The sequence below is a fragment of the Nothoprocta perdicaria genome, unplaced genomic scaffold (genome assembly GCF_003342845.1).
Source record: "Nothoprocta perdicaria isolate Ctin4 unplaced genomic scaffold, notPer1 scaffold_474, whole genome shotgun sequence".
In the NCBI taxonomy this organism is placed as follows: Eukaryota; Metazoa; Chordata; class Aves; order Tinamiformes; family Tinamidae; genus Nothoprocta; species Nothoprocta perdicaria.
Window position 1 is genome coordinate 144417 of NW_020455726.1, and position 10666 is coordinate 155082.

At 41.6% G+C, this 10666-nt stretch overlaps 1 protein-coding gene across 1 annotated transcript in view; it reads left to right on the top strand.

The window, feature by feature from the left end:
* Positions 1-9673, top strand: part of TMC2 (transmembrane channel like 2) — a 33117-nt gene extending 23444 nt beyond the window's left edge. Inside the window, exons 17-20 of the mRNA XM_026047082.1 lie at positions 1629-1754; positions 5912-5990; positions 8146-8266; positions 9411-9673. Of these exons, the coding sequence (XP_025902867.1) occupies positions 1629-1754; positions 5912-5990; positions 8146-8266; positions 9411-9673 (589 nt within the window). The remainder of the gene's footprint in view (positions 1-1628; positions 1755-5911; positions 5991-8145; positions 8267-9410) is intronic.
* Positions 9674-10666: the final 993 nt, after the last annotated feature.

The following is a 10666-nucleotide window of genomic DNA, read 5'->3' on the forward strand; positions in this document are numbered from 1 at the left end:
ATTTTCTGTCTTGTGTAAGGCAACAGGCCATGATCACCTGTGAGGTGCAAACAGGCACCCGGGAGCACTGAGCTTGCTCCAAGTCCTTGTCTGTTTTTCTTTTTTCCAGCAGGCTCTGCTAAYTCAGATGCTTTGCCCCCTGCTCACTTACGTGATTCCCAGAACTCCTCCAGTGCTCCTCCAACAAGGGCCAGCGAAACCACAAGAGGAGTGCAGGGATAGGCAGCATGGCACAGCTTCTCCCAAAAAGCAATAGGAGACATCAAGCCTTCCAAGACCTTCCTTAAAACCAAGAGTTCCCACAGAACAAGATGGATTTTACTTGCCGAAAGTTGTTGGAAAATAGTAGGAAATTGATAAGTCTGAGCCTGCACTGTTGCAGCTTTTATTTTCTCCCTAAATTGCTCTTTTTTTTTTTTTAATTAGGCCTGAATCAGCACTGCACAGAGCACTCAGTGGACTGGATTAACATGCCAATAAAGTTTAATTTGATTGAGTAACACCATTTCCTGTGCCCACGAGGTCTGACTCAGCAAGGAACCAAACTGGAACAAATTGTTCTTGCAGAGGCACTGTTTTGGGTTATTCATGCACTAATAACAATTGGCAATAGTCAAGAGAAGGTGACAGACCAAATTTTCCTTAGTTCTATAGTGAAGACAGGTGTCAATGAGCTATATCAGGAGATCTGACAAGGAACTTGTTGCCTGCGGGTTATCATTTGGAGATGACTAACATGAAATGTGAAAGAGCTATTTTAGTTTCTAATCTCCCCTTCAAAATCTATTCAGCACACCTCTCCTACCACAGCTTGATTAAAACCTTAACTCTTCCGGGCTGGTGACAACTGATGAAGTTGGAATGCCATTTAGCCAGCTCTGTATTTATCGATTCTCATCATGACAACAGAATCCAACACTTTCCTAAGCAGAACCTGCAATGAMTCTACCAGATCTACAAAGGAAACAAGCCTAAAGATTTGGAGTAGACACCAACAGGGTTGAATTCATAGACCATAGTTGCTGTGGTTTGAAGAAGGTCAATTATGCAATGCAGCCCAACTCCCTGCTTGTACAGATTCATTCTATTTTCATACAGAATATTCTCATCTGTTTCATCAACCCAGTTTAAAATTACTCTTTCACTGAGTTTCCTATTAAGTGATAATCACAGCTTGCTATCTTTGTCCTTATTTAGCTGCTCTTCAAGTTGGCTCATTATTTCAGAAAGCCAGAATTTGCATATGGAAAGTCATCTCTACTATGAAAAGACCACATTCAGTGAGATATTGATCAAAAAATGTAAGGTTACTGCAATTTTTAGGGTTTTTATACATTTCAGAGGAATAAATGATCCGGACTCCTGCAGGAACTATGTGTTGAAATAGATTAACTTTCTCCAAGAGAAAATATATTTAACAGAGATACTTCTACACTCAGTAGGGGAAAAAAKCTTGAACAAGAGATAATTTGAAATAAAAACACTTTTAGTAGAATTTTTATGTCAAATTGCCTTGGTGGCCAACAGCAAGCAGAAAGAGAGGAAGCATGCTAATATGCATCTTTAAATAAGGAGATTTTGCTGACYTCCAGGAACTAGCTATAGTCCCTAACTATTTGTCTTTCCAGTGGAAAGAAAAGGATGTATGAAGTCATTCAAGAGACTATCGAACTTGATTTCCCACTTTTTGTTGCCAAGATCTTCAGCTATTTGGCTAATCCAGGACTAATCATACCGGCGATTCTGCTCATGGTGTAAGTTTTCTCTTGCAACATTTTATATCTCATTGTGGGGAGGAGGTTGAAAAAGAATCCCGAATTTTAGTAATGTGCAACTTCTGCCGTGTTAATGTCCGAGATCCAGGCTGAGGACTCCTTCCCACATGCTCTCTCCATGCTACATGTGGCCATCCCACATCAGGAGGAGCTGCCTCTCTGTGCCCATTTGCAGGGACCCACTGCAGCACTTGCTGCCACTGGGTGCCCACCTTGAGGAGGCTCCAATGCTCACTTGGCAGGGTTCAAAGGACTTGTCTTCAGGGAGCAGTTGGAGTTGGCAGTTGCTATTTGAGAGCAAGGTAACCTTCGCACTGAATCAGCTCGACTGCTTGTCATCACTTCATTTCCTGACCCAATTAAACACTGCCTTTACACTGAAATGTACTGCTGACATTGCTGGATTTTCAAAGCATTGTAGATGCCATGTGAAAATTTTCAGTAGCCTGTGGGAACTGTGTGGATGGTTTTAGCCTGGTTCCTTGTGGAAAAGCAATTTCTATCACAGCTGGTGGTATTTACAGCACTGTCAAGCCAGGGTATTCAAAAATTACAAGTTCCAAAAATATAATGATTTTTTTTTCAGATATTACATCTAGAATTTGTTTCAGTGCTGTCTGATCATTTAAGCTTTGAATTTATGTCTGAAGTCATATTTGATCTTCAGAAGCATGAGGATAGGACCAGGACAAGTTTTTATGTACATATATGTATACACACACATATAAATACATGCTATTTATTTATTTATTTATTGTTGGCATTGCTCCTGAGGTTTTCAAAACTATCAAAAGGAGTGGGAGAGCTGTAGTCACAATTTGTAGGCAGCTTTGACCACACCAGACCAAAAAGCTAGACGCTGAGAGAGTTTCAGGGGACCTACCCTATATTGTTGCTTACTTTACTCTTCCCTGACCATCCGCTCACATTGGAAATAGGCCTCTGGGCCAGATGGACCTTTGATCTGATCCAGATCAGCCATTCTAATGCATTGCAATACCTTGCAATACCTCTTTTTTTTTTTTTTTTTTTTCCTGAACAGGTTAAAGATAATTCTATTAAATTAAATCAAATGCAAGTTCACTTGCTACAATATGTCATAGGAGTTTCTTATTAGAACAGCAAGAAAAAAATCCCAATTAAGCTGAAAATGACTTGCCATCCCTCTACATGCCGAAAATTACTTTATTGATTTTAACCTAAATAAAGATCATCAAATAATTTAACTCACATAGACAGATAGTGCACTTGTGAGACTCAGACCAGGTACGTGCAGAAGACAAAAAGCTTCATGCTACCTCCCCCTTATCATCAAGCATGCTACTGAGATATTTGCTCAATTCCTGAGGGCTTTGATGTAGCACTAATAGATGCTACTAGTAATAGAAGACGAAGAATGCATAACTAATCCATCCCAAATGGATGGCTTTTACATCAGGGTTACAAGTTAGCTTGCTGAGGCTTTGATAACCCCCCCTTCTTTCAACCCTCCAAAGGATGGAGGGAGAGGGGTAGGTCTTGACATGAACATAAAGTTTTATTCAGTGACAGTTTCCTTCTATTTACTCCAGTGACAGCCAGGGCAAAAAGCTGGCAGGAATCCAGCTCATTGCTGATGATGCAATCAGTTTGATGAAGAAGAAATGAAACTACTACAGAACTACTACAGAAAAAGCAAAATTCCGGAAGGTTTTTGGCTCAGATCACAAATATATCAAAGACAAACACTGAGTTTTGTTAAAGGAAGGAAAGGTGTCTCTTTAAGACAGCCTTTCTTGAGACCTTCTGGAGGAGTCTGTCTAGAGTATCTCCTCCTGATCTCCCACCTGGGAAATCAATTCTGTATACACTGCATTGGTCAGCTTAAAGTTGGATATTCTGCTGAAAAAAATCCCCCAACCTACTTTAAGATTGTTGAGCCTGGGCCGTAACTACTGAAGTGGATTATGAATTGTCAGGATTTTTTTCTTTTTTTTTTTTTTTTTTTTAAGTTTGCATGTTTTACACCATTTTTGAAAATCAGTAGTGGTGAACTGAACGGATGGTGCTTTTCCCAGGAATGGCTCAGAGTCACTAAGCAGATGATGTTTATAATTTAGAAGAATAAAATCACTCTACAAAAGCAGGAGGAAGCATTTCTGACAACCAAAATATTACTGGCTGGCGGGTGGCACTAGTGGTGAGACAATCCCAGACACTTGGGCATGTTTTAAAATATGCACCTCTCCATGTGCCAAAGGCTGGATGCCAGGAAACCTTCTTCCATTCCCATTGCCTTTTAGATCCCTCCAGCTTAGCTTATTTTATCCTTGCTTTGGCATGCTCCTTTTCACAGAAGGAAATTAAACAAAAGCCTGTGGCTCCACTTTGACCTGGCTCCCGCTCACCTTCCTTTCCCTGTCTCTGCTTCAAGCACTACTTTCAGGATAGGGTTCCAGCACTGCTCTACCAGCACAGCTTTCCTCGTTCCTATGTTTCTTCCAGGTTTCCTGTGTAATCTAGTGCCTATCTGGTCTCAGCTGTGTGACAGAGAGGAATCTACCTAAAAGACTGCCATGAGCAGAAAGGGACATTGGTTCCCCCTTGACCCCTTGCTGTGGTGCTCCCGTAAGCCAAAAGCAGAAAGACAGAATTGATTTTCATCATGGGAATGGGCTTGCTGAGGAAAGACCCAAGGGCCAAGGCTGGTCTAGGGGAAGCAGAGAGTCCATGACAAGACAAAGAGGATGCAGGGTGACTTTTTTTAAAAAAAAAACCCTCTCTTTCTTTTTTATTTTTCCTGTTATTTTGGAATAGAATAGAGTTCCTGGACTAGTGTATCCTATCAAACTTGACTGTGCCATGAAGCAGCTTAAATTCCTCCTAAGCCTTTAAACTCTCAAGGTAGCTTCTAGACCACCAGCGGAAAAAAATAGGTACGGGGAKGCAGGCAGAACTTCAGCGGTCACAGAATCACAGAATATTCAAGGTTGGAAGGGACCTCTAGAGATCATCTAGTCCAACCTTCCTGCTCCAGCAGGGACACCTAGAGCATGGGGCACAGGGCGGCATCCAGGAGGGGTTTGAAGACCTCCAGAGAAGGAGACTCCACAACCTCCCTGGCAGCCTGTTCCACTGCTCTGTCACCCTCACAGTAAAGAAGTTCCTCCTCACCTGGAGACAGAACTTCCATGCTCCAGCTTGTGGCCATTACCCCTCGTTTTCACTGGCCACCAGTGAAAACAGCCTGTCCCCTTCCTCCCCGCATTCTCCCTTCCTGAGAGAGGAAGTACACATATGGAGGAGGGCCCTTCACCAGCCCTCCTTCATCCCAACAGATAGCTACTGTGCAGTCAAGGCTCAGTAATCAAGGCCCATAGGTTATCCTTCTTGGAAGTTCAGCCGTACATAAGCCCACTGTATGAGCTATAGAGGGTACTGCTAAAAATCCACTTGAATCAGAACCAGTGAGTATGGACCTCTGGATACAGCCACTAGATTGGGTTTGGRTAACATGGATAACTTGGGTAACTGGCTTTCCCAGCTCATCACCCCACAGGACAGCAGACCCACTGAGGGACATGTGTTTAGGGGCATCATACAAGTCAGGAAGTGAAAGTCCTGGAAGTAGCAGACTAAGAAGATAAGGGATTTGCAATACATAAAGTAGGCAGGAATGTTTTTGAAGTTAATGATGGATCCTTGGTGATTCCCAGGGCTAGTTAGTGCCAGTTGCAGCCAGACATGGCTTTGAAGATTTTTTTTTTTTTTAATGTAAGTTCCGTATCTATCAGGCCTGCTGTCATATAAAGTTAAGCAATGTGTGGTGGTATCCCCAGCTCGGGGATAGTGGCAGCTGTGAGTTTAGGGCTGCTTGGAAGCTCTGCCATTTCCCACAGGAGCTCTGCGAGTCCAGCATAGCACTGGGAATTTCTCCAGAACTAGAAAATAGGTCAGATAAAATAGACTTGTTTAGCTCTGTCCATTTGGGAGCTGAAGAGCAAGGTGGTTCTTTGGAGGAATTTCCTTTTTTTTAGGTTTAAATTTACCCTCGGTATTCTCAGGAATGCATTAACTCTGGGGATTTTACTTTCTCTGCCTTTAAAAGTTTCTCTCTCCCCTGATCCTATCGCTATACAACACATTTGTTTTTGTAGCCTTGCCATCTATTACCTAAATGCTGTGTCTGAAGCATACCAGCGCGCCAATGCAGAGCTGAAGAAGAAAATGCAAATGGTAAGTATTCATCTGGCAAAGCTGTTCTTGACATGCCATGCACTTCAGTTTTGATGGGTAACACATGCTTTTAAATTGCTTTTCACTTAAGACCACTTTAGCGATACAAGGGGAAGATACATTTTACATTTTTTTTCATTCCTTTTTGGTGGCTTTTAATGGCTACCTGCAAAGTGTTGTCTTATCCCATAACGGGTTCCAATTTAATACATCAAAACTACACTGAATTTTTCTAGCAATTGCACTTTCAACCTACAAAAATACATTTCCTCAAAGTTCAAGTAATGTTTTGAAAACAGCAATTTCCCAGACACAATGATAAGCCTATCAAAACATCAACCCGATTTCATTCAAGCTGAAAAGTAAGGAACTATAAATAACTACATGGCAATAACAGTTTATATATATTTTTATATTTATAAATATACAGACATATAAACAGAACTATATATTTTATATATATATGTAGTGTGTGTCCATATATATAATTCTCAAACCATTGACAAAGGAGGCAGATATCTGTCATACAGATCGGAAAACTAAAATACAAATGAAACTGCTTGAATTAAGAGGATAGGATTTGGACTTTCTGAAATACAGAGCTAGGGGAGGTTCGCAATATGCAGAGGACTCCTGAACATGTTGATATGAATTAAAGTTAGAAGCAGGATTCTGTGGAAGTGCAGCTCTGCTCCTGATTAGCTAATTAGAGTTGATGAGAAACAAGGCAAAGCCGTGCTCATGTAGCTGTCCTGATTCCAGGATCCACGCTGGTCTGGCAGTATCCGTTCGTTTCCCTCAGAGCTTTCCTGGTACCCACCAGGAAAACCCACCAGGAAAACCACTAACACAGTGGTTTTTTTGTAGAATATAGACATACCTGGAGTATCCAATCCTGCGTTAGGACAGGATGTGATCCCATCAGAGGAGTGGTATCATCCATTTTAATACTAYAGGGCAGAATCCAAGTCAGGGAATCGATGCTGTATAAAGGAACTCATTGCAATAAACAGATATCAGTGCAACATTAAAAGTGAGAAATTGAGCACTGAGAAATGAGATTCCGTAAATTGGTATGAGTGCCCAAATTTAGTRCTGATCACTTCTGAACATGACTTAAAATATAGATCTTGCTGCCTATAGAACTTTTATTTAAGTATATTGCAGAAGTCGATCTCTTACAGCAGGGTTGGATTTAGGGCACATAGCAGGTTTGTGTTATGCAAGCCACCTATTTGCTGGGACAAGCAACCACAACCCCCTACGGAAGGGTCACAAGGCAGAGTAGTCCAGTACTACTCAGACACACAGGAACATCCACAGACAAGCATCTCTGCACAAACCTGACGTATCTCTGTGCCRCAGGCACCTGCAGGTTTGCTGAAGTAGCTGAGGGGTACAAGCTGAGCAGATGGGGAGGGCTGGGCACAATCCTRTTGCTTAGTGAGCACAGAAGGGAGCTGCCAGGCACTGGCATAGGGGTTCAGTCASTGCAGCCTGCTGGCAGTCCCAGCATGACAACTTGCAGAACTTCAGTCAGTTCAGGCTCACAGACCTCTACAGCAGCAAACTCTCCTTTTGGGAGGAGAGACAGAGCAGAAATGATGTCTGTGTAAGCTTTCTCTTTGTATAAAAAAGGGAACACTCTTTCCTTCTCTCACACAGTATGCATGTCATGTGTAGAAAGAATCCCTTTATATTTTTCTCCCTCTTTCTTTTTGCTAGCCAGAAGGAAATATTTCAAAGACACAAAACCATGCAAATAAAATCACAGACAGCCCTACAGTCACAGATATCCTCCCTGAGAGATGCAACTGTATAAAACAAAATCCCTGGGAGGGCAGAAGGGCAGCTGCAGAAACACATAGAAAGGGTGAGAAACACAAAGGATATCATGCATTAGCACTTTCCCTGAACACAAGTAAGGTCACTGCTTCCAAGGCTCTTGATCCTTTCTGGGATGTGTTTCTTTTCTATAAAGCCATACCAGATGTTGCTGGACCRAGGTTCAGCAACACTTTGAACTTGAGAAAGAGATTACATTCGTATCAACAAAAACACTTAGCCAGGCTAAGCATGACACCAGGCATAATCTGTCGTATCACAGATTATGCCTTCAGCTGCAAACTAAATCTGATGGTTTTAATTAACACAGCTCCGTGAAGAGGAGAAAAACAAGAGAAACAACAAAGCCACCACAAATTCTGCAATGCAAGATTTGGAGGATTTATTTAAACCAAATACGAAGAGTGAAAGTCAACCTAAACAAGAGGAAGGTAGGAATAAAGCATCCCCCCACGCTCCTGAAAAGGCTTCTTTTGTCATCAAATGATGACAGGGAAGGGTAAGAAACTCTGAGGACATGGGACTGACAAGGGATTGCAGGAGTATAACTAGCACAGATTTTGTCTGGTTACAAAAAAAATTGTCTGACCAAGCAATGGTCTTTTATTAGACTGGATTATGTCTCACATGCCCTTATCAAAATGTGGATATTACAATCCAGTATGGATTCAAAACCAAGCTACTAATCATACCAAGCATAAAAGTGACAATTCATTCAAGAAACTCCTTGTTTCTGGACTGCTGTGTTGAATTGGTCCAAAAGTTTTTTTTGTCAACTGAGGTTTTTACTGGAAAATTCATAATGAATGAGAGATAAGCTTTTTTACAAGGCTGTGTTGGTCACAGCAAGGACAAATACATGCACATAGCAAGCTCTGCTGAGTGAAGTCTCTTGCTAGGAGTGACTGAAAAAGAAAGCATTAACATCAGAGTTAGGGTGCTCCCAAGGAAAGTGTAAGCCAGACATTTTAGCATTAAGCTGAATCAGTCATTTCCACTTCTTGCTAACATTTTTGAAAAACTAAACCTCAAATGTAAAAGATTTTGATTTTGCCTTCCTTCAGGGACAGATCAGCGCCCCTATTAAATGAGCTGTCTCTCAGACAGACTGAGATGAATCGGAAAGTTGTGATCAGCTTTGTRTAGATTCTCTCTGGAGCAGACCCAAGTTTTTCACTTGAGCAGAAATAATGTTTGAAACACTGTGGGTGGATTGAAAATAAAGACCCTACACAGTAGCTACTGAACACCAGTGCCTACTGTTAGATGTTTACCAGCAAGGCTGATAAGACTATCATGTCTTAAAATGCATTGGTAAGAACTTGCAAGGAGAATTTGCATAGTTGGGACACATTCTGTGTTTTGGCCAGGGGCTAACAGGCTTGTTCAGGGGGCTAACAGACAGAACACCCCGCTCCTTGCCAGGAGCTAACAGTTTCTTCATTTGGACCCTCAAACACAAACCCTCACACAGCTGGGTTATTGCACGTAGAAGAAACAGCAGCAATTGTGGAAAGGGAGAAAGGAATTGTTTGCTTTCAAGAAAATTCATAATATTCATAATCTTTGTTCTAGACAAGAAAATAGAGCCTCCTAATAAAACCAGCCCCGTCGGAAAACAGGGAAAAGCAGCCGCTGAGGACGCCAGCCCCATGAACGGCAGGAGAGGAGCAGCCCTCGCCCCACCACCTCACGTGCTTGTGACACGGCCACCGATGCCTGGTGTCAGGTCACCTTACCCTGGCCAGCCCAGACCAGGCCCTCACCCACAGGGACCAGTACCTTGGAGGGGGAGAGGACAGCCACGATACCCACACGCAGCTCAATGGGCTCAGTAACATTTCCTCTGTTGRCCACTGAAGTAGATGTGCTGTATGATGTGTAGTAGTTTTAGTAGAAAATGATTGTTGTACATTGGTCATCCATTAACGATATTGATCCAGAGCTGATTCTAGCTATAATAGTCTTGTTTAGAAATGTAGCAGTACTTTGGAGATGCAAACAATAATGTCCGTGCTGATTTTGATCATAAAGAAGACAGGAGGGGTCAGGCTCCTGTCTGAAAATAATTTTTCAGGCTGAAAATTATTCTCAGAACTGCTGAACTACGACACACAGGACCCTGCCCAATGGGCAGTATCAGCTGCAGAGTGAGCACATTATTTGAAGTTAGGCTTTTTTGGTCTTTTCAWAATCTTTTCATTTAATGAATGTTGTATGAGTTTACTTGTCATTTCAATGCMTTTTTTCTTTTGCTATTCCCCAACCTGATGAAATGAGTATTCCTTCACAATCAAGCAACTGTTTCTAGTTGCACAAAAGTCTGTCCTAGGAATTGGTGATTCCTACTAGATTAACACAAGAAGGTTTTTTAAACTGTATTTGTCCTCTGCAATAGATCTCCTTCAGTCTACCTGCTTCAGATTTTCATTTGTTTCAACTTTACTGTGCATATCATTACCACGTCTTCAGGGGACTCTCTATTCATAGCAGAACTATGAATATGACATACTTTTTATTTAGTAAAACAGTCCAGAATAGTTGAGAGACTACAAGGGCTTAGTCTTCTTCCCAAACAATGCAGAAATTTCTGGGGCAATTTCAAGATCATGTCCAGATACACAGAGCTAGAACCTGGGACTTCTCAGAACTTAGTGGTAGAGCTTCTCTGAGCTGCCTTGCTCTTATYTTTAGCCTTTTTACTGTTGTTTCAGTAAAGCTTAGATCTGAAGAAAAAAAAAGTTTGTATGTGCATTGATCTTCATAAAATTTCTGCAGAAAATAAAGCCATCTTCCTTATTAAAATCAAAATTGTAACTTGGCTAGTAACT